The 25427-nt window shown below is 39.4% G+C and overlaps 1 protein-coding gene and 1 pseudogene across 8 annotated transcripts in view; both read right to left on the reverse strand.

Moving 5' to 3' along the window:
• DHX32 (DEAH-box helicase 32 (putative)) overlaps positions 1-25427 on the reverse strand; it is a 60137-nt gene that overhangs the window by 32567 nt on the left and 2143 nt on the right. For 5 of the 8 annotated variants that reach the window (XM_001138928.6, XM_016919595.4, XM_063782243.1 and 2 more), the window contains exon 2: positions 11596-12124. In XM_001138928.6, coding sequence (XP_001138928.1) covers positions 11596-11877 — 282 coding nt within the window. In that variant the 5' untranslated portion in view covers positions 11878-12124. Of the gene's footprint in view, positions 1-11595; positions 12125-16414; positions 16727-23431; positions 23622-25427 lie in introns of those variants that run through there. The other 3 variants (XM_054659965.2, XM_054659967.2, XM_054659966.2) reach the window with 3 other exon arrangements.
• On the reverse strand, positions 21551-21687 carry LOC112204713 (U2 spliceosomal RNA; annotated as a pseudogene).

Raw genomic sequence — 25427 nt, forward strand, 5'->3', positions numbered from 1 at the left:
TGAGCTCTAAAAGCAGAGACCTATCCGTGTTGGTCACCAAATTATCCTAGTACTCAGTAATTATTCGTTGAATGAATAATTTCTTATACTGTCTAGAAATAATTTAAAATTCTGTGATTCTACAGAGTTTAAGATTCTACATCGTTTAAGAATTTACATAAAATTTTGCCTCCTTTATTCCTTAGCAAGTAATTTTTTATTCTTGCCAAATTCTTACTTTTAAACGGATTGCCTTCATGTCAGGGTCCACTATCTAGAGTCCCTAGCCAAGACCTCAAACATCATTCATGTGAAAAGCTGTATTAAAACTACTTGTTTTTAAAAATTTTTCTTTAGGCCAGGCATGGTGGCTCATGCCTGTAATCCTAGCAATTTGGGAGGCCAAGGCAGGTGGATCACCTGAGGTCAGGAGTTCAAAACCAGCCTGGTCAACATGGGGAAACCCTGTCTCTACTGAAAATACAAAAATTAGCTGGGTGTGGTGGCGTACGCCTATAGTCCCAGCTACTCAGGAGGCTGAGGCAGGAGAATCGCTTAAACCTGGCAGGCAGAGGTTGCAGTGAGCTGAGCTGGCACCACTGTACTCCAGCCTGGGCGACAGAGTGAGACTCTGTCTCAAAAAAAAAAAAAAAAAAAAATTTCTTTAGTAGAGACAGGGTCTCGCTCTGTTGCCCAGGCTGGTCTCAATTGCCTGGGCTCAAGTGATCCTTTTGCCTCAGCTTCCCAAAGTGTTGGGATTACAGATGTGAGCCACTGTGCCCAGCCAAAACCCTTGTTTGAATTTGATTCTCTGTCTCCCCACTATGTGGGAAGATCCTTAAGCTACATGTGTGGTTTGCATTTGTTCCCAATACCGAACAGAGGATCTGACATATGGCAGGGATAAGAGTTGAGTGGAAAGATGGATAAGGACATCATAATAGTTGAAGAGAGGGAAAGGCTTGGGCTGAGTGCTAAGCATGGGAGAGAGGTAATAAAACCACGGGAAAATTACTGCAAAGGAAGAATAAGCAGTGCCCACTAACAGACTAATTATGCATAGGAAGAAGACAAATATTCTATGATTTCTAACTTAAAATACTAATTATATAATTGACAAGAACAGGAAATTGGAAAGTAAAATAAAATAAATGAATGAAGCTAAAGAGCAGCATAAAGTTCTTTTGGGGGGAATCAGGAGTTAGGAGGGTAGGAAGATGACCTTCAGGATAGTCAGGAAGATGGTCAATGTTATCAGAAGAACATCCAGGCATAACCATCCTGGGATCAACGGAAAAGCAAGGCAGGAGGCTAAGGGAGAGGTCAGAGCTAGAGATAGGCATGGTAGTTGCAGAATTTCAGTACTGAAAGAAATCTCTGGAAGACATGAAGGCCAACACCCTCATTTGATGCATGAGGAAAGAACCTTAGAGGCGTGACTTGTCCAAGGTCATACTGCCAGTAAACAGCATGACCAGAACCAATCCATATCTTCTAGTTTCTTGGCGAGTATAATTTCCACTACATCACAGTTGCTTCTAAGCATCTTTATAGAAAGGTGGCAACTGAAGCCATGAAATTCTCAGGCAATCAGCATTTTAAATTACTCTTTCTAGGCCGGGTGCGGTGGCTCACATCTGTAATCCCAGCACTTTGGGAGGCCAAGGCGGGTGGATCATTTGAGAGGTCAGGAGTTTGAGGCTAACCTGGCCAACGTGATGAAACCCCATCTCTATTAAAAATACAAAAATTAGCCAGGCGTGGTGGTGGGTGCCTGTAATCCCAGCTACTAAGGAGGCTGAGGCAGGAAAATCACTTGAACCCGGGAGGCGCAGGTTGCAGTGAGCTGAGATCACACCACTGCACTCCAGCCTGGGCAACAGAGCAAGACTCTGTCTCAAAAAAAAAAAAAATAAAAATAAGTAAATAAATTACTCTTTCTAGCCTAATGGCAACATCAGGGGGACAGTACTATGATGACAGTGGGCACTGCTTTACATAGCTAGAATCGTTGCTGAAATAATACTATCCAGTTTTATTAAAACATTTGGACACGTTCAGCCTGGTTATTAATATAAGGTCCAGGACAGCTGCTTTCGAACTCTAAAATTCGACAAGATTCCAGTGATCATGAGCCATGTTCTCAAGCTTCTGATTTGGGCCTTTTTTAAAAACTGCATTTAATTTATTTCTCTTTGCTCATGAAACACATTCTGCAAGATTAGTTTATTACAGTATGTTGATAATAGTGTAAACATTATACATTCCTGGAAGTACAACAAATATACCAATCCAACAGTCTTCATTTTCCTTTTCTGCCTTCCTCTACATTAGAGCAAACTATTTCACCTATGAGGCAAAGACATTAATTCAGAAATGGGAAAAGGCCATCTAAATATCAGTTACAATAACCAGTAGAAGACTGAACATATCCATATCGTGCTTAATGTAGGAATGTTTGCTTATGTGCCCAAGTTAATAGTTGAGCAGAAGTCACAACAAATTATACTGCACGTACTCAACTGTGGCTCTGACCACATAGGATGCAGCTCCCCTTCCAGTAACAGCTACTTGGAGATAGTTAACAGTAAGCAATGCAAACACAAACTGAAAAGGTTATCTCCAGACAGAAAAGAGGGAAACATGAAACCATCTGCCTTATTTGTTAGAGTTCTCCAGTTTTACATGCCTTCTGAATCACTCTGGGCAAGCTAAGTAACATACTGAGGGTTGATTCCTTAGCAAACTTGAATTACTGGCTAAAAAATGTTATCATTTGGCAAATGTCGATAATTTGAGTATTTCACATTTCAAGGGATACTGAGATTGCAGCTTTACAAAGAACTCTTGCCTTCTCTGCATTTATAGTAAATATTGTATCTCTTGTTGGTATTGACCTTTCTTGCCCTAGTTCTGCTTCTTTTCTTTTTTTTTTTTTTGAGATGGAGTCTCACTCTTGTTGCCCAGGCTGGAGTGCAATGGCAGGATCTCGGCTCACTGCAACCTCCGCCTCCCGGGTTCAAGCAATTCTCCTGCCTCAGCGTCCCAAGTAGCTGGGATTACAGGCACGCACCAGCACACCCGGCTAATTTTGTATTTTTAGTAGAGACGAGGTTTCTCCATGCTGGTCAGGCTGGTCTCCAATTCCCAACCTCAGGTGATCCGCCCGCCTCGGCCTCCCAAAGTGCTGGGATTACAGGTGTGAGCCACAACACCTGGCCTAACTTTTCTGGGTACTACTTAGCAACTTTTTCATTGTCCCAGTTGCATCTTTGTCTTCTCACCAATGACTTACAAGCCTGTTAGAGGTTTTGTTTCTACCCCATGGTTCCTCTTTGGAAGATATTCCCCCCTAGTATTAAAAAACATTATTCTGGATGGACTAGTTGCCAAGTTGGCACTATGGGAATTAGAAAAGCTTAAATAGTTGTACCTTTCTATGAATCATTTGGCTTTAACTTTTTTCAGAGAAACATTGAATTCTGGGTCACTTTGTGACTGAGTACTTAGCAAAAGTTGCACAATATGGTGAAGAAACAGAAAATTGCTCCTCTAACACATAAAAAAAGCCTATTTTCATGTGATTTATCCTGGGAGTTTGGTGATGTGCAACCCTTGGATTTACGCATTTGGTCTGGAAATGCTCCCTAACTAGAAATCAATACTTCACATCTCTTTATTCTGAACTCACCAAATACTTTTTTCATGTTTCTCAATCCATTTTCTAAATTCAGTTTTCTGTACTTCTGATGTGCCATTTGCATAAAGCCAGAGCAGTGGGGCCTGCCCTACGCTCTGTCCCAAAGCCCAGCTGGAACTGACTCTGGGGCATGCAAGGTAAGCAATCGAGGCATGAGAATGTGCATCCCTGGCCTCTTACCGCCTACCTGAAAGGAAATCACCAACACTCTGGCCAATCTGCTGCTATGAGAGTAGGTAAGAGGAGTCCTCCGGGTAATCAAAATCTAATCTAAATCAAGGCTTTATCAACCTAAGTTAGCAACTGCAGTTCTACAACTTGTACAAATTCAGATAGTGAGGCAAAGATGCTCCATTCCCGACTCCGGGCAGCACACAGAGGTTGGGCTGCTGGGTAGTGGGAGAGCTGGGGCCTGGGGTCTTTAGGGTGGGCTGCAGGGAGATCTCCTATAAGAATCTGCAACCAGATCCAGATGAGAATCAAGGGAGCAGCAGCAGCATCACGTATCCGTGTATGGTCTCATCACTGCCACTGTGGCAAGAGGACCTCCACATGAGCTACACTAGTGTAGAACTTTCTGTCCTTTCCATCTACTGCCAGTGATTGTTTCACCTCATCTAATGGATAATAAAGTTAGTTAACTATAATTTAATATAGTTAAATGAGAATAAATGAAGTGAGAAAAAAAGGACCTCCATGAGACACAATGCTATTACTGTTCTGTTAGACACATACTAGTCCCAAAGGCCTCTAATCCCTCACTTTTGATCATCAGGACGTCCATCAGGGCCTGAGTCCTCTTCTGCTTTCTTCTCTTAATGTCTCTAGGACCACCAATCCTGAAGCTACTGCCAAGGTCCCAATCACTCCCTTTAATTTCAGTACCAGAAAAACAGAATCCACAAGTTGAAAGGAATCTAAAGAACCACCAATTCACCAATTCAACACTGAATGTGTTGAATTCATCAGCACAAGCTCATGGTTTTTAAGTTTGCAAGTCTTAATGGTTTCAACAACATTCCTGTAAAATGCCTAGCCTGAGTATGCCCCTAAGGCAGCTATCCCACCCAAAGTGAGCCAATATATCAGAATCCATTACTGAGGAGTGAGGTCCCTTCTGAATCAATTGTCACACATTCCTGGATAACAATTCACATATATCTTGGTTTTGAGTGAATACAGGTAGAACCTACCAGCAGAAAATGGTGAACAAGTTTACTCAGTCAATAGAAGTACAGATGTTCTAAGTCATACATCTTTTAGAATCTAAGTTAATTCTTTTTTATATCATGCTTATTCACCTCACTGACCCATCCATTCATGGGAAATTTCAGGACAAAAACTAGAGAAGGAGAAATAAGCAAAATATACACTTCTAGAGATGTTTCTCTCTCTTTTAGGATCGTTCATAACCTGTCTGCAAAAAATGTAATAAGAAAAGATTCTATAAACATATGGGAAATTGTCCTCTGTTTCTGCACCAAAGACAGGTGAAATCTTTAGGACCTTTGTAAAGCTTGGCTCTGAAGAAAGACTTTTTTCTTGAAAGGTTTAAAACTCTGAAGAACAAGAAAACAGTCTCGCAAACTCTTAAAACAACAACAACAAAAACCAAGTTGTTTCCAAAAGAAACCAACCAATGCTCCCACTATCTAAATTAGTTTAGGATAGATCCATTTTCTTATTTGAGTACCATTTTGATTTTTCTCACTTTGAAGATACATGTCCCAATTAACAGAAAATAAGCCTAATTCATTGAAATAATTGAGAAATTAAAAATGACAAGAGAAACCATTGCTAGGTATTAATATAACATATAATATATAACAATTCTTGCTCTTGAAGATGATAAATTCTAAAACTCAAGAAGTAGATTAAAAAAATTTTTTAAACTGCAGTGTGGATTAGCAATTCTGAAACTACAATATGAATTGTTCTTTCGAGTATCTTTACTGGTTCAATCTGAGAAGAGGTAAAGATAGTGTGAATAACACGAAGCCCTGTTTCTCATAGAGAAGTTATGGATATGAAAACTGGGAAGGCTAGAATAAACCCTGTAGTGCTAAACTGGAATCAGAGGCATCAGTACAAACTCATGGTTTTTAAGATATAGAAAGAGAGATAAAAAATATGAGAGGTAAGAAAATAGAAATACATAAAAATAGAGAAAGACAGAGAGAAACAGAGCCACAAATAGATGGATAGAATGAGATGTGTGTATATTGCACTCACATACATTTATTTCCTTGTTGTGTCCACTGAGATGGCCTAAAAGCAATGATAGGCCGGGTGAAGTGGGCCTATAATCCCAGCACTTTGGGAGGCCAAGGCAGGTAGGTTGCTTGAGCCCAGGAGTCCGAGACCAATCTGGGCAACATGACAAAACCCCGTCTCTATAAAAAATACAAAAATTAGTTGAGCGTAGTGGCACACACTTGTAGTCCCAGCTACTCTAAAGGCTGAGGTGGGAGGATCACTTGAGCTCAGGATGTTGAGGTTGCAGCGAGCCGTGATCATGCCACTGCACTCCAGCCTGGGTGATAGAATGAAACACTGTCTCAAAAAAAAAATTGCAATGATAAACCAATGGTAATAGGTACTTAGTGTCCAGATCTTGGTTTCAAAACACAGTTCACCACTAAACGGAACCAGGACTCCTGGAGAAAAAAAAAATGGTTTCCTACACCGGCATGGGGAATGTACTAGATGAACCTGGAACATCTTACTGAGCCAGAAAGCAAAGAAGTGCTCAATAATGGGGAAATGTCAAAAGGACAGAGAAGCCACATTGGGGGCAATTTGAACACCAAAGTAAGTAGGCTTAGTAATACATTATAACCCATAGAATAAAATAAGAATTTATGAGTCCACATTGACATAAATAAATGATGAAGGAGAGAAGGCTCAGACTTACAGAAAAATGCTAAATAATGTGTAGAAGGCATGTCAGAATTAGAACAATCATCTTTGGTTACTACTAATGTAATAATTCAAAGGTAAGAATCACCAAAAATGCTAACACTAGTGGATGAATGTGAAACTGCCTTTGCAGAAATTATAACAGTGAGAAAATTATGATGGTGAAGGAGATCTGACCTGACCAACTCCATCTTGCCTTTCACCCCCAAACTCCCTTAGCCATTCCTGCAGTGGGCCAAGCTAACTTTTGGAGATAGTTTATAGTTTAAATGATGACAGCAAAATGAAACTGCCTTTGTAAAACTAATGAAAGGACACCAGGTTAGGAGGATGAGAGGGGCCTGAATTCTGCCAAGATGTAGGTGTAGTTAAATGATTACCAGTCATTATTCCAGAGGTCACAAGATTTGTAACCTCCCTGTAAATAACATCACTATTACAGAACCTAAGATTGGCCTTCTGAGATGTCTTTTCAGGTTTTTGTATTTCTGACAACTGGAGGCCCTATAACTGGATAGACCAGTAACTCCTCTGTTGTCCCTACCCAGAAGTGGACTCAGCACATGAGGACTGTTTTCCACACCTCTGTGATTGCATCCTTAGCCAATCAGCAGTACCCATTCTCTAGCCCCCTGCCCACCAAACTATCCTTGAAAAACTCTAGCCTCCAAATTGACAAAGAGGCTGACTGGAGTAATAGTACAACTCCTGTCTGCTGTTTAGCCAGCTTTATGTGTATTAAATTCATTCTCTATTTCAATTCCCTTGTCTTGATAAATTGGCTCTATCTTGACAACAAACAAGATAAACCCATTGGGTGGTTACAAATGTATAATGAGAAACATTTACATACTCTCAAAATATGTATCTATTAAATGATTGGAGGGAAATTGTTAACTTTTCAATAAAGAACCACCTTACCAAGTGGTTCTTGGTAACCTTACCAAGGTAAGGCAGATACCACCTTACCAAGGGATCAGAATTAACATCACCAGCATGGGCAAAACTGACATCTTGTGCCTCCTGATATGAGGCACTGAGAAGGATACACAGCACTTGTGTGATCTTCTTGCCACAAATGCAGAGCCAGAACCTAACCCTAAGGAAACATCAGACACGTTCAAACTGAGGGACGTTCTGCAGAATATATAACCTGTGCTCTTCAAAAATATCAAAGTCATAAAGGACAGGGAGAGACTGGGGAGTTGTGTCAGATTAAAAAATGACAATAAAATACAATGTAATTTTAGATTGGATTTTGGACCAGAAAAACAATTTTTTTCAGTGATTATAAACGCTATCAATGGGAAACTGATTAAATGTGAATGTCTAGAAATCAGATAATAATTAGATATCAACATTACACTCCAGATTTTGATAATTATGTTATGGCTACACACTGTTTTTCAGTAAATAAATACTCTGTTAAGTATTTGGAGGCAAAGGGCATCATGTCCTCAACCTACCCCTAAATGGTTCAGAATAAAAATGTGTATGAATGTATGGAGGGGGCAGGGAGGGAAAGATAAAGTTTATATGGTAAAATCTTACATTTGGGGAATCTGGGTGAACAACATATGGAAAATCTTTGTACTATTTTTGCAACTTTTTGTAAGTTTGAAATTATTGTAAAATAAAAACACATTTTTTCAATGTTATTTGTCCACAGAAACTAGGAAAATTATACTCAGTTCTCATCGTTAGCTTCTCATAATGAACTGAAATCGTTTGTTATAACAATAACAGCGTAACAAAGAACAAATCATAATAAACCCTTGATACTGGCAGCTGTAAATCAGATAAAAAACATCTGTTGTCCAGCCCTCCTCTTTTCAAATTACCTTTAAAGTAAGTTAACTTTAGGGCAGGTACAGTGGCTCATGTTTATAATCCCAGCACTTTGGGAGGTGAAGGTGGGAGGATTGCTTGAGCCCAGAAGTTCGAGACCAGCCTGGCCAAAATTGTGAAACCCTGACTCTACTAAAAATACAAAAATTAGCCAAGCATGATGGCGCATGCCTGTAATCCCAGCTACTCAAGAGGCTGAGGCACAAGAATTGCTTGAACCGGGAGACGGAGGTCGTAGTAAGCCAAGACTGCCCCACTGCATTCCAGCCTGGGTGACAGAACGAGCCTCTCTGTCTCAAAAAATAATAGTGATAATAAAATAGGTAAACTCTAGAGATAATAAACAACTTGAAAGCAACAATTTATAGTAGAAAATATTCTTTTAACTCCAATTCAGAAAGCTACTGACATTAGATAGACAAATTATCAAATCCTTCTGGGCCACAGTTTATTCATCTGAAAAATGAAGGGGTTCCATCAGTTTCTAATTCTATTCTATTAGAGCATAGTCTATTCTACTAGATCTATTCGTAACTTCTCTATGAGAAATGGGACTTCTTCTTATTCACACTATATGGTCTATTCTAATTCTTACATTGCGAGAATCTAGAAATGAATTTCATGATAAAAATACTGGTTGCTTGCTTTAAAACTTAAGAGTAAAATATGGATCTCACTTGAACCAAAACTTGAAGTCCAAATATAACAACAAACTGAATAATAAGTATTTATCAACTATCTAATGTTGGGGCTCAGGACATACCTCCCCAGAATATGACTGAAGGAGACCAGAATATGTGACCCCAAAATATGCCTCCTTTGCACATTTTGAGAAAGTGTAGACATAGGAGTAGCTCTGAAAAGTTACCTTTTTAAAGATAAATTTGTGCCTATACAAGAAATCTCTGCTTATAAGGGCATCTCCCTCTCTGCAACAGGAGGAGATGACTAAGTAAAGAAGACATCGACTTACATCTTCACAACAAACTTCACCTTCATTTAAGGTGCTTTTCTTGGCCATCTCATCTTAACAGGGTTGTTCCCCACAACCTTTTTTACTTTGTTTCAGAGAATGATGGTATTTAAGCCCAAAATTTAAATGCTTTCTTTGAGATCTACTCTAGAGACTTGCTCATTTCTCTGGGGTTTTCCCGTGTATACATGAGGCATACATATTAATACACTTCTGTTTTTCTTCTGTTAATTTGTCTTTTGTTACAGGGAGCCTCAGATAAGAGTTATGAAGGACAGAGAAAATTATTACTTTTTCCTTCTCTACACTACCTTGTTTTTCATGGTGTTTTTTTTTGTTTTGTTTTGTTTTCTTTTTTTTTTTTGAGATGGAGTCTTACTCTGTCACCCAGGCTGGAGTGCAGTGACACAATCTCAGCTCACTGCAACCTCCACCTCCCGGGTTCAAGTGATTCTCCTGCCTCAGCCTCCCAAGGAGCTGGGACTACAGGTGTGCATCACCATGCCCAGCTAACTTTTGTATTTTTTAGTAGAGTCAGGGTTTCACCATATTGGACAGGCTGGTCTCGAACTCCTGACTTCATGATCTGCCCGTCTCGGCCTCCCAAAGTGCTGAGATTACAGGCGTGAGCCACAGCGCCCAGCCTTTTCTTGTTTTTTTTTTTTTTTTTTTTTTTTGAGACGGGGTCTTGCTCTGTTGCCCAGGCTGAAGTACAGTGGCATGAACATGGCTCACTGCAGCCTTGACCTCATGGGCTCAAGTGATCCTTCTGCCTCAGCCTCTTGGGTAGCTGGGACCACAAGCACGCACCACCATGCCCAGCTAATTTTTTTATTTTTTATAAAGTTGGGATCTTGCCATGTTGCCCAGCCTGGTCTCAAACTGCTGGACTCAAGCAATCCTCCTGCCTCAGCCTCCCAAAGTGATGGGATTATAGGTGTGAACCACTGCACCTGGCCCACTATCCCGTTAAACAAACAAACAAACTTTAATTGAGAGGCCATTAGGCTGAGGCAATGACAGAGCTCTAGAAGGTCCCACATAAGCAAACTAAAGTCCAATGTAAACAGTAAAACCATACTAGACTTTATCAATCAGAAACTGCCAACTATTCCCTAACTCGGAACTTTCCACTCTAACCAATTTAAATGTCTTTTGTCTTACTTTCATGTTCAGCCTATAAAAGCTCACTGCCCTTGCTGCTAGAATGGGGCTCACTAACCTCCAATGGTTCTGAGTGCTGCGTAATTCATGAGTCATTCTTTGCTCAAATAAACTCTTTGTTTTTTTTTGTTTTTTTTCTGAGACAAGGTCTCTCACTCACATCACCCAGGCTGGAATGCAGGGGCATCATCACAGCTCACTGCAGCCTCAACTTCCCAGGTTCAGGTGATTCTCTCACCTCAGCCTCCCAAGTAGCTGGGACGACAGGCATGCGGCACCATGCCCGGCTACTTCTTTGTAGAGACGGCATTTTGCCATGTTGCCCAGGCTGGTCTTGAACTCCTGGGCTCAAATGATCTGTCCACCTTGGTCTCCCAAAGTGCTGGGATTCCAGATGTGAGCCATTGTGCCTGCTCCAACTCTTTAATATTTTAATATCCCTAGGTTTATCTCTTAATGATCCTAATTCTTTCCCCCATCTTAGACCCCAAAGTGTGTGGCCCCAGGCCTGGATCATATTTAGTTGCTCAGTTATTTCTTATAGTCAGGAAAATCAGAATTTCCTTGTGCTTTTGATTTCAGTAGCTCAGCCAGCCTCACCAGCAAGCACATCCACATATCTGGATTCTCAGACCACTGGGCACTGAAACAGAGCAGTTAATCCCCATACCCATGCTGAGGAAATAACACGCATCACATCTTTTAAAATATCATATACACAATGGATCATTTGAGCAATTTTAATAGTAGGATCATTTGAGTAATTTTAATACTGCTCTATAGACAATTCAGTGGTACCCTAAACACAATTAATTTCTACAGAGATATTATTAACTTTTCAGCTAGTATTAGTAAAATTAATAAAATTAGGTAAGTGATTTGATTATTTTATCTGAATGTTTTGTTTTTTGTTTTAGACACTATTATTAGAACACTAGGCTGTGACATGTCATTAAATAACAATTAAAAAATCAACACATACAGCAAATTATTTTTTGTAGTGGTTACTCACCTGAGAGCTCTTACCACATTTAGCATCTCCTGAAACAATCACGATTTGATTTTGAAGCAGATTCTCCATAAAGGAGTATTTCTCTTTCCATATAGGAAGATCTTCTCTTTCTTTCAGAAGTTTATAATAACGTGATGAATATGGCAATCCATCAAAGGGGTTAAGTTCCAAATCCTCACAGGCCAAAACCTCTTCCTCATCCCCATCGCTGGAATCCAGGGATTCAGGAAAATAGCGTTTTTCAGAGGAAGAGTTTGGACACTCCAGCCCTTCTTCTTCCATCTTGTCCGACAGTGAGCTCACGCAGCTGACATTCCGCAAGCAAGTTTCTCCTATCAGTAACCCATTGCAAACAGGGCTTAAAAGCCTATTTATACAAACCCGTATGTTCCAATCTCTAAGACTTCAGTTCAAGGTTTTAGCAAGTTAAATTCCTCAAACCTGCATCTGTTCTCCGTTGCTGTGTTACCCACTGTGCTGGCTCACTACAGCACTCTTCGGCATTGTAAATGATTGTCAATAAACCACACTAAGAAACAAATAAAAAGAGTAAGGAAAATTAGGAACACATATAAGTTAAAAAGAAAATGCACAGGCGTTCAAATGAAAAGCATTATTATTTTTTTTTCTGTTAACGGGTTTCTGTCATTTCTGCTGCCTGCTTAAAAGAACAGGAATAATTTAGGCTGGTGTTTAAAGTTTGGTGGGTTCCAGTATTTCCTGGCTGGTTCAGAAAATGATTCTGCACTGGGCCTCGTGCTCTCTGCCTGACCTCTATCTCAGGCTCTGAGTCTTGATCAACTGTGAATGGAAAGCAACAGGAGGGACAGGATTGTGATTGTGAGGCTAATCAATCACGTGGTCACCTAATCCCATGTCAAAAGAGGAGCTGGACCCTATAAAAGGAAAGAACTGTGATGGCCTGGTGAGTGTTCCTCTCACACAGGCTACAGGAAAATCTATTATTAAGAAATCCTTTACTTTAATGAAAAACGTTTTTAAAACTTTTCATTTTCCTTTTGCTTATGTCAGTTTAGAAAGCCAAGTGAGGGGAATGAATTTATTATTTCCTTCCATATGTAGTTATGGTTGGCTTTTATTTTATATATATATAAAAAAGACAGGGTCTCGCTCTGTCACCCAGGCTGGATGCAGTGGTGTGATCATGGCTCACTGCAGCCTCAACCTCCCAGGCTGTTTTCCCCCTGCCTCAGCCTCCTGAGTAGCTGGGACTCCAGGTGTACACCACTATGTCCAGCTAATTTCTGTATTTTTTTGTAGAGACGGAGTTTTGCCTTGTTGCCCAGGCTAGTTTCGAACTCCTGGGCTCAAGTGGTCTGTCCTCCTTGGCCTCCCAAAGTGCTGGGATTTCAAATGTGAGCCACCATGCCCAGCTGGCTGGCTTTTATTAATAAGGTCTTTTGTTTAATTAAACCAGAAATCTCTAGCATATTTCTTGAGATTCCTGGGTCTTGAGCCCAACATGTCAGCTCCAAGAGGCCATTAAGGACAACTTTTAATTTAAATGAAGAAGAGAAATCACCCAAGAAAGAGCAAGATTTATACCAATAACTCAGTCCCCACATGTCAGGTGAAGGGTCTTTCCCCTTCCAATTACTAGTGATTAAAAAGAAAAATTCCATTAGTGTTGCTAGAAATAAGCTCCTTTTCACATTAACCAGATAAAAAATGAAAGAGAAAACTCAAGTTAAAAAGAATAATAAAATACAGTTCATGATATTTTGTAAGTTACTGCTCTTTTCAGATCACCTGATTTACCTTAATTATTGCTTTAGATGGTTGGAGCCAGTGTGCTCAACAGCTAGTTCCTAATTAGTAAGTGATAAGAAAAGCTCTCTCTCTATTGGTCAAGACAGGCTCCAGGGCAACAGTCAATCACTCAAAAAACATTTGCTGAGTGTCTTCTAAGGGCTTATTAGATGAGTAAACTAGGCACTAGATACACACATAAAGGATATTTTGAAGATGGCAGCAAGAGCAGGATAGAAAGTTTTAAAATTCACAGATGAACAAGCTAGTTTAGAGGTAAGTAACCAGAGAGGGAGAAGAACTTCATAGCTCTTCCCAAGTAAAGTTCTTAAAAATTCATCTAAAAGCCAGTGTTTCAAAATTAAAATGGAATTACAAAGGCATAATAGAAATGTTGTAATATGGATTCACTTCAGAACTCTTCACTGCCTCTATAAGGTGAGAGAAGACCCACAGAATAGCTCCAGGAAGCATGGTAGCTTGAGATCATCGCACAAGCTAATTCTGGGAAGGTATCCAAGAATCAGAAAATTCCACTCTTAAGAGAAGTTAAAATTTAATTTTATATTCTATTTTTCTTTTGTTCTGATTAGAATCCCTTCCAAGGGTTCTCAGCCTACATGTAAATTAAATTGCTATTAAATATTATAACCAATGATTGCCTTAGGTAGTATTTCTTAACTGTTTTACCTTAAAAAAAAGAACAGCTATTATTTTTACCAAAAAGAAATGTTTCTCTTATTTATAATACTCCCTAAGAGTGTAATAATCTTATAATTACAGTAAATTCTTACTTATAAAGCACTGACCACTTTGAACCCTGAGGAAATAATCAAGTTTTCTGAATAGTCTTCTTTCTAAAGACCTGAGACTTACCTGGCCCCTTCATCACACATTGTGCAATGTATCCACACACATTAGCCTTAACCACTTCTCTGTTATAGTGGAATTAAAGATGGCCACAGATTATTTGCCACTGTTCCAAATGGAGAGGTAGAGTCTATTTCCTCTCCCCTTGAATCTGAGCTGGCCCTGTGACCAGTGTCACTATGACTAAAAGAATGCAGTTAAGTGATACTGAATCACTTCCAAGATATTCCCATGCTTGAAACACTCCTCTTTAGAACCAGCTGTCATTCTATGAGGTACCCAAGCCCAAGCCACCGGGAAGAGACCAAAGCTGAACTTCCAGTCCACAGCAGCATAAACCTCCAACCATGTGAACAAGCTGCCTAAGATGCCCCAGCTCAGTCGAGCCTCCAGATGACTGCAACCCCAGCCAACTGAGCAGAAGCAGCACCCACAGGAGCCCATACAGCCCAAAGTATCATGAGACAACAAATGGTCACTGTTTTTGTAAGCTACTAAGTTGCAGGGTGGTTTGACTTGCAGAAACAGATAACCAGACTTCTGCCTTCTTAAATAAACTATACTCACAATTTAACTTTTTCATTGTGACTCAAGGTCACCATTACATCAGTTGCCAAAACAGAATGATGTCCTCAGATGTCTCTGAAATCTACAGAGGCCAAAGACCAGACTGCTCTCCTGGAGCCCTGCTCTTCCCTGGGGACTCAGAACCCATGCCACCGTGTGGTGTGGCCTCTTACCTTGTGAGGCTCTTCTCTGCCTTTCTAACCTGCTCTCCTAACCGGTGCATTAGAAGCCAGACAAGCTTGTTTGACAGACACATTTGTAAAGCTTGAGTCCACAAAGGATGCTACCATTGAATCCAATGAGTCTGAGGCGCAAAACTATGACATTTATAGACTCTGGAACATCTATTTCGACTACTCAGAAGGACTTTTTGCTGCTATATGGTTTGGATTCCAAATTTGGAGGGTGGAGTGGCTGAGACCTAACTAGAGGAGTTGGGCCCATTGACTCCAATAACATTCATATACCTCTTATTCATCTTGCAACTGGTGTAAGCCATGTAAATGTTTTTTCCTAGAGGTAATTAAATATATACCAAAGATCTATGTCTTGGCCTTTGGCAAATTTAACAGTACCAGTCTAAAGAAAGATAAACAAATAATATGGTAGGTTAGATGTCATTCAAAATAAAGTTTCATAACTGTTCTGTTGTAAGTATAAACTACATTCCACTATAAGAAATTTAAATCTGAAAGATTGACATTTGCTCTTTCAAAGCTATCATACATGTATATTGTAGATGGCACACTTTGTCAAGGACAGCCATTTGAAATCAATCTATTACAGCTCTTAAACATGCATCCATGAAAATAATACATATCTAATTAACAGACAACCTTAACAAGGTAGAATTAGAAGTCGATGTAAGATGAAGCTATGTCTTAGTCATTTATGTGTTTGGCTCTGGTCCAGTAATTCTAGAAATACAGTTCACAGAAATGGAAAGACAAAGTTTGTAAGGCATTAAGTGAAGCAAAAGCATTAATTTGTCCTGAGTAACTTATGTTTCACCATTCAGTGCTCCTCTTTTGTGTGTTTTTTTTTTTTCTGTATTCAAGCCAATATTACTGCTTACTTTTCATGTATCAAATACCCAAATATATAATTTTAGCACTTGGTAGATACCTGGAAGTTCCCAATGCTTAGTTCCTGGACCTCTCTTCCCCTTTCTCTCTTTAATAGGGCCTAAGTGGTCTCATCTCATCTCATGGCTTTAGTGCCATCCATACTTGGATGTATGGGTGTAACTGTCCTTAGGATCCATCGATCTAAACTTCAGTGTCATGTATTCAACTACCTATGCATCATCTCCCACTTGGATATTTAATAGGAAACTCAGACTTTACACGCCTGCAACTGAGCTCCCACCATGTACCCCAAAGCCACAAATCTGGTCCCCCCAGTTTCAGTTAATTCCTTCCTTCCAATTGCTCAGATCAAAGTATTTGAAGTTACCCTTGATTTTTCTCTATCTTAAATCCCACATCTGGTCCTTCGACTGATGTGGTATCTAGAATGGCCTCCAAAGATGTGCATGTAGGAATCCCTGGAACCTATGAATATGTACTTTGCATGGCAAAAGGGACTCTACAGATGTGATTAAATTAATAACCTTGAGATTGGAAGATTATCGTGGACGATCCTGGTGAGCCCAATCTAATTACATGAGTCTTAACCATCAGAGGACCCTCCTAGCCACAGTCAGAGGAAAATATGACTATGGAAGAAGGTCGGAGAGATGCAATGTTGTGGGCTTTGAAGGTGGAGGAAGGGGCCACGGCCGAAGAATGATGTGAGTGACCTCTAGGAGCTAGAAGAGGCAAGGAAACAGATTATCTCCTAGAATTTCCAGAAACGAACACAGTCCTGCTGGCACCTTGATTGTAGTCCAGTGAGACCGACAACCGACTTCTGATCTACGAAGCTGTTAAGACAATAAATTACCACTCAATTTATGGTAATTTCTTATAGAAGCAATAGAAAACTAATATATTCAATCATGTCAGTTCTGTCTTCAAAAAATATCAAGTGCCCCATAACCTCTACTGTGAACACTTGGTCTGAGCCACTACCCCTCTCACCTGGATTACTGCAATAGCCTCCTAACCGGCCTTCTTCTACCCTTAGCCCCTTACAGTCAGGTCTCAAGCCTGCAGTCAGAGTCATCCTATTAAAGTCAGCTCATGTCTCCTCTGCTCAATAGTCTCCAATACTTCCCATCTCATCTCACTCTGAGGAAAAACCAAAATCCTTAAGAGGACCAACAATCACTGTATGATCTGGACCCATCGCCTCTCCGCCCTCATTTGCAACAGCTCCTACTTCATTCTTCCCTAGCCAGACGGCTCCCCTGCTATTCCTCAAACACCATGGCAGATGCCTGCCTCTGGAACTTGGTGTTCACCCTTCTGTATGTCTGAAATGTTCCTCCCTCAGATATCCAAATGGCTAGCTTCCTTGCTGCATAAAGGTCGTTACCAAATGGCAGCTCAGTAAAGGCTTCCCTGGCCACCCTATCTAAACTTTTACCGCTCTCCCACACTCCCCAAAACCACTTCCTAACCTCTTTAACTGCTTCATTGTTTCTCCTTAAGACCACCACCTAACATAATGTATATATTTTCCCTCTGTGTTTTCTGTTGGTGCCCTTCACTGGAATGTGAGCTCTATGAAGCAGGGCTTAGTGTCTCCACTGCAGTCTATCTTGCATAGTTACGTCCTTCATTATTTCACTGTTAGCTAAGTTCAAGGTAGTTTACTACTGCTGCATAGAGTTTAAACACTTCTATCAGGAATTCACTATGTTTCTGGATTTATGCGACTTGCTATTCTTAGAATTCTTTAAGACTCACAAACCCACAAACTGGAATATTTGTAGAGGCTCCTGGTCGTCCCTTGAATCATACACCCAAACCCCAAATTAACTCCTTTCAACATTTATTAAAGCTGCTTTCTTCTTGATCAATTCAGAAGAGTTATCATGTTGAAAAGTACAAAGCTGCACTGAGATTCAGACAATGGCATGTATCACGCTTGCTCTAGCAGATCACTGATCTTTGTGGGACCGCTTGTAAACTGCACATGCTGAGGAGGCCACATCAAGTATGAGGGGACTCTTGAACCGTTTGTACTAGTGATTATCTTTTCCCCATGTCTTTCTGTCTCTTTACTTACACTGTTATTGGAGCTACACCTTCTTCACTGGTAATTTCCACTCCTAAATCCAAATACAGTGGGTGACTAATTAATAATTACGGGCTGAGTAAATAGTGAATGAGTCATTTTCTATCCTTTAGGGATCATATGCTTCTAAGGGCAACATCTGATTGTATTTTACCATCGATATCATTCATAATCTAATAGGTCTTCTGTGTCCTCAAGTTTTCTCATCCTCAATGCCTCCATTTTTGGGTTTTCCATTTACCTGTTCAACCAATACTTGAGTGCCTAATATGTGTCTGCAATGTGAACATGGTAGGGACACAGTTTGAACAGGCAGGTCTGGTTAGGTGAGGCTGAGGGTGGGGTGTGGAAATAGAAATTCTTTGTCTATGATATGTAGACTCAACCTTACAGACAATTACCTAAAAGAAGGCAAGTGTGGCTGGTACCTAATTGCAGAGAAAGACTTTGGTACAAGATGAGTTCAAAGATGAGATAGGGGCCAGATCACAAAATACCTGATCTGCTGCGGTGAAAAAGCTGTGATTACAGCGCCATAGGTCTAACTTACCTAGTCATTTCTTCATCCAAATTTCATTTTTCACTGTTTTTCCTTATAATTCTCCTCTTAAATTTCAGGTTACTGTCTTTTCTTTATTTTACATTGTATGTGTTTGTGTGTGTGTTTTTTTTAAATTTTAGAAATAGGGACAGAGTCTATGTTGCCCAGGCTGTATTCAACTCCTGGGCTCAAGTGATCCTCCTGCCTTAGCTTTCCGAGTAGCTAGAAGTAGAGGTGCACACCACCATGCCTGCCTTATATTCTTTAATATTACCTATAATCTTTCTAACACCCACCTTCAATTTTCTTAAAGTCATTAGTGAGATTAGGTAACACTTTATGGCAAAAGGCACAACAAACATGATTATGAGCAGGTGCACCAAGCATGGCAATAAGAGAAACCAATACATCCACTTCCATGCAAAACATTCTAAGAAATATTAAAAATGAAATAACACTTCTTGACTTGAACATTTTGCATTATTTTCCTTTTTTCCCTAAGCCCACTCAACAGTAAATTAGTCTGCAAAAATAAATATGTCTCATGATCTGACTCATAGTTTGTAAACCCTGTACTATATAATATACATATTTATATGTAAAATATACACGCCTTGCCTTTTAAAAATTATTATGTTTATATTACCCCAGAATTTGTTTCAACATTATCTGTTTGAGCAATGCATTTTTTTTTTTTTTTTTTAAAGACAGGGTCTTACTCCATCGCCCAGGCTGGAGTGCAGTGGCATGATCATAGCTCACTGCAGCCTTCAACTTCTGGGCTCAATTGATCATCCTGCCTCAGTCTCTCAAGTAGTGGGACTATAGGAACACACCACCATGCCTGGCTAATTTTTATTTTTTTATTTTTGTAGAGACAGTGTCTCCCTATGTTGCCCAGGCTGGCAGTGAATTTTTTTGAGAAGAAATTGTGCTCATTTTAACCAAAACTTTATAAATATTTTAAGATTTATTTAATGTCTCTTCATATTCTATGGAACAATCAATCATTTATAATTCATATATTTGCATGAAGGGTGAAATAGTAAATTAGTAATTTAAAAAACACTTAAGGATAATCTTCTACAATACAAATCTTTAAAAGTTATAATTTTGTTATTATATCTAAAACTCAGATTTCCCTAGTACTGCAGGTTTCTGAATCTCCTAGAATATTCAAACACTATCTTAATAAAGCAAACTCTGAACTTTATTGTGATAGCATAATGCTGAAAAAGTAAAAGGTATTAATTCTGTCCTGGCCAGGTGTGGTGATTCATGCCTGTAACCCCAGAACTTTGGGAGGCCAAGGCGGGCGGATCACTTGAGGTCAGGAGTTCAAGATCTGCCTGGCCAACATAGTGAAACCCCGTCTCTACTAAAAATACAAAAATTAGCTGGGCATGGTGGCGGATGCCTGTAATCTCAGCTACTCAGGAGGTTGAGGTGGGAGAATTGCTTGAATCTGGGAGGCGGAGGTTGCAGTGAGCTGAAGTGCGCCACTGCACTCCAACCTGGGCATCAGAGTAAGACTCCGTTTCCAAAAAAATAATTAATTCTGTCCCATTGTGGTAGCAGCTCAGCAAAAGGAAACAACCGTCTATATTGAAATCTTTGGAACCAAGCTATAACACTATTGCAAACACTCACTGCATATATTCAACACATTTATTTAGATTTTCACTTATTTCCTTTTGCGGGTTTATGGTAGACTTCCTAAAGGCAAGATTAATTTCTGAGCCAGCTTTGCAACTCCTGCAAAATAAGATACAGGGCTGTGCACAAACTATGTGATCAATAAATATCTGCTGAACTCATAAACAATATACTTACACTCTATTTTTACAATGTTTAGAAAAAAAGAAAGTTAATGAGGTATTATGAGTGAATAATAACGTCTTCAGAATAAAGGACTATTATTTTTGGAGAGCGAGATCATTGGTCCAACACTCCACGTCAACTCTGGTGCTGGTTTGTGGCAAGGTAAAGAGCTTGCACCAGAATGTAAATCAACTAACTGCTTCCTACACTGAAGAGGTCTTGCTATTTTTAAAAAGTCAGCTGAACAGTAATCAGTATGTTTAGTGACATCGCCTATTTACATTCTGGCACAAGCTCCGGATCTCACTGCAAACCAGTAAGTCTGCACTGGCCCTGATCTGCAGGCTACACTTTTCAGAATCCTGGTTCCATGCTACTACTATAGTTGGACTAACAATAACAATGATGATAATTTTACCAATTAGCATTTATAGAGTGATTATTGCACATCAGATGCTATGTTCAGCACTTAAGCACTTTATATGGATTATTTCATTTAAACTCTTAAGGACCCCATGAGGGTTTACTTTATTATTTCCATTTTTCAAATGAGGAAATGTAAACCTTCAGAGGTTTAATTTATACGGCTTCTAGAAGATCATCTGTGGTAGAGCAGGTGCCTAAAGTCAGGCAGTATGATCTCTGCTTAACCCCAGTTCAGTGTATAGTGTATATGCTTAACCATATATCCATACTGCTTCCTGACTATGTTACATATTGCTTCCAGACTACATTTTTAAAAATAGGCTCACGTTGCATCACTGGGGGTTGAAGAAATACTTGACACTAATGGCGATGTCAGGAAGAGAGGTCTGGAAGAAATACCATAAAACTGAAAAACATGGTATAGATAGATTTGTAAATCTTTTTTATAGATTTGAAAAACATATTTCTAACACAAAGTTACAGTCAAATATTTAACACACTTTATCTCTCAAGCATGGTATGCTTTAATTGAAACAATGGACCTAATCATTACTAGGACTTTTAGAAGGTCACTTATTTGTTTGCCTTTGTTTTAATAGCCTGAAATCTCCCAAAAATATATCCTATTTGGTTTCCAGTATCAATTTAAAGTCTTTCTGGAAAAAGATAAGGTCAAAATTCAAAATCTATTTTAAAATCCTTATTTCTAGACTTGTAACGAGTTGATTGCTTTGATTTTAAGTAAGCAAATCTAGTTAATTAGCTTTTTAAAAATAAAAAAGGTCCATTTTTAACTCATTGTTGGTTCATATCAGATACAACCAGCCTTGTATTGACAATTGGTTGAATATACAATATTATATTAATAACAACAGATACTACAGTCGATCTTAGCCAAAAGGCCGAGAAGTGATGAATATACAGTATTGAATATTGTATTGCATATTGGTTGAATAACCAACCCTGCACAATCAAATTTTTTAAAAAGAATCCTTACATTCTAACGGTACTTAAAAAAATTTTAGGCTTGGGGCAGTGGCTCATGCCTGTAATCCCATCCTTTTGGGAGGCCAAGTGGGGAGGATAATTTGAGCCCAGGAGTTTGAGACTAGCCTGGGCAACACAGTGAGACCCCGTCTCACTTAAAAAATAGAGGTCACTTAATAGAGACCCCATCTCTATTAAAAAAACATATTTTTTAATGTATATACAGAAAGTCCCCCCGAGCTCAATCAATGTTTATGTATAGTATTAATATACCACTCCCTACAAATAAGTTTCTAAGTCAAAGGTATTGTCAGAAGTTCAAATGACTGGACCACTCAGTGCTTTGTGATATTATTTTGATGATTTTTTGACTGCATTCCATTCCAAAAACTAATTTACTCTGAGTAGAAGCAGAGTTAATAAAGTATGCAAAAATACTAATCTGGCTTATTTAAGTAGTCTAGTGACACATCTGAGAAAAATTTTGTGTGAGATTCAATAAAAGCTGAGATTTAAAGAACAGGTTACTGCTGGTCTCCCCAAGTTAACATACTTTACCTGAGACATACACAAAATGAACTTTTATCCATCTCTCTCTCTCTTTTTTTTTTTTAAGTATTTGCTTGAGGCATAATCATAATCAACTTCTAAAGTTACATTTTACTTGATTTGTTGTCCCAAATGTAGACAAAAAACCCATAAATAGCCACAGGCACAGTGGCTCATGCCTGGAATCCCAGCACTTTGGAAGGCTGAGGCGGGAGGAGCCCAGGAGTTCCAGACCAGCCTAGGCAACATAGCAAGACTCTATATGTAAAAAATTTGTTTAAAAATGTTTTAAAAAATATTTTTAAACATAAATATCAAGATTTCTGTTGTTAACAAAGTAATGGGTAGTCATTTTACATGAACTTTAATAAAACAATAATAGATGAACTGTGTTGCGTGTTCTACGGTGGCTAGAGGAAAATATAATCATTTTGGGGAATGCCAATGCATGAACTCCTCAGCAGTAGGCACTCTTCCATTAATCCTCCCAGATTTTCAGCTCCCTTTTCTGACCACTGGTCTTTAGTCTCCGCGGGTTCTTCCACCATCAGCCCCTCCCCACAACGTAAAATGTGCATACTTCAGGGCTCTATCCCTTACCCTCTTATTCCACATAATATCCCTGGAGAAAATCATCACATTTTAACTTCAATCACTAAATGCTTAATCCAAATTCTATCTTCATCTCAGACTTTTTCCCTTTCGTTCCAGACCCACATGTCCAACTACTACTACTTATGGGACCTCCCAACGTATATGACAGGCATCTCAAACTGAACACATCTACCCCACTTCTTAAACTCCTCAAAACATTTTTTTCTTCTTTAGAGTTCAATGAATAACAGAACAATCCAGTCTATCACCCCACTGTCATCCCTGGCTTCTCCTTCCTCATCTCCTATATCACCAAGATCTGCCAATTCTACCTTTTTTAGTGGCCCCTCCTTCTTATTCCCACCATCGCTCTCCTGGTTCTCTTCATTTCTTCACTGAGCTTCAGCAACATCTCCAATTTTTTTGTCTCTCATTTAGGCTCTCTACCAATCTGTCATTTGAGTGTTGCCAGTGATCCTTTCCAAATGCTAAACTGATCCAGTCACTGACCCAAATCCTCCTTATTACCTTTAAGGAAAATAAACTCATGGTCCTTAGGTTCCTTCTGATTTGGCCCACATTTGCCTTTCTGGCCTTACTTCCTCCCATTTTCTGCTAATACACATGAAGAAGTATTCTCCAGTTCAGCCACAATAAACCACGGCTTAGTTGTTCTCCCGGCCTTCGTGCCTCAGCCCAGGCTGTTCTGCTTCGGAAGCACCTGGTCATTTCCTGTTCACCCTTTATGACATGCAATTCCAGAGCCCAGGAAGTACCTAACACGTTGTGAATGTGGAATCAATGTCTGCTCTATGCCTAAGTCAATAACAGCCCTTTATATTAAAAAAGTTCATTATGACATACAAGATATTTTCATTCATAATCTATAATCACATTTATCTTGATTCTCACAACTAGACTATCAGACAACCATTGCAGGTTTTATTATCCCAAGTTATCAATGACAAAATAATAGCTTCTGGTTTTCCAAAAGGGCAAAGCTAGAAATTAATGCAATGACCCCTAACTAAAGGTTTGACCTCTCTATTATTACCCTACTTAAATTATCAGGTACACAATGAAGACCACCGTGTGCTAAAAGCAACACAGAAGAAGCGTTAAGTCATGCACTTAGCTCCAAACATATTTAATCCAGTCAGAGGTACAAGATCCATCCATATGAGATAAAATTCTATAGGAAAGCATCCTACAGAGCTAAATGCTAAACCGTGTAGCACCCCCAGTAGGAGAGCGAAGTGCATTTAGTGGGCATTAGCCTAATCCTGAAAGACTTTCCAGAAACTGGGGCAGCATGCTCCTGCAGTCCCATTTATTTATTTATTTATTTATTTATTTATTTAACTTTTATTTTATTTTTTTTGAGACGGAGTCTTGCTCTGTCACCCAGGTTGGAGTACAGTGGCCCAATCTCGGCTCACTGCAAGCTCCGCCTCCCGGGTTCACGCCATTCTCCTGGCTCAGCCTCCCGAGTAGCTGGGACTACGGGCGCCCGCCACCATGCCCGGCTAATTTTTTGTATTTTTAGTAGAGACGGGATTTCACCGTGTTAGCCAGCATGGTCTCGATCTCCTGACCTCGTGATCCGCCCGCCTTGGCCTCCCAAAGTGCTGGGATTACAGGCGTGAGCCACCGCGCCCGGCCAGTCTCCTTTAGACTGTGGACGAGTAAAGGGCTGAGAGATAGACATGTGAGTGCAACAAATTGAATGTAGACCATGACAAGTTTGGAGAACAAAGAGGAAAACACCAAAAATAGAAATTGATTGTTTTCCACCTTTGACAGAACTCCCTAAGAGTTTCAGAAAGTATCAGATAGAGAAAAAAGTACCCTCACTCTGGTAAAGAAAACAAAAATCAACAAAAACCCTAAAACCAACAAAAACAAAAATGAAAACTTCCTTCAACTTACCACAGTAAGGCTAGAAGACAGAACTATTAATAACATGTGCATTTGCCACATTTTTTATCAACCTATTTGCATTAAATAATGTTAACCTCCCACTAAAGTTATTTCTACTTTGAATTCTGAGGTAGTCAAGAGATTTAAATAAGAAAAAGACTACATCTGTCTCTTCATTGTTACTTTGTTATTCCCGATCCATAATGCTTCAGTTTGCTACATTTAGTTAAACATCAGCAAAGTAAACAATAATGTAACTATTCTATCTAGTAATGAGCTTGGAGACTTAAAAAAATATACATAGAACTTTATTCCTTTTCATTTGACCACTAATAACATACTGAACATGCCCGTGAAAAGAAATAAAACACAATGGTAGAAAACTCCAAAAAGGTACAATCAGTGTGTTTACCATTCATCCCCCACCCCTATCTCATTAGCAACTTTCTGATCTCGGGTGTTTTCTCCAATAGTAAAGTGTATCCCTATATCCAAAGCAATTTCTCTAAAGCCCTTCTCACTCATTCAACAAACATTTAACAAGTACATTGCACAAGGTGATAGAGGAAGAGAAACTGAATATTGTCCCTGCCTCGGACATTTC

This window comes from Pan troglodytes, chromosome 8 (genome assembly GCF_028858775.2).
Source record: "Pan troglodytes isolate AG18354 chromosome 8, NHGRI_mPanTro3-v2.0_pri, whole genome shotgun sequence".
Lineage (NCBI taxonomy): Eukaryota > Metazoa > Chordata > Mammalia > Primates > Hominidae > Pan > Pan troglodytes.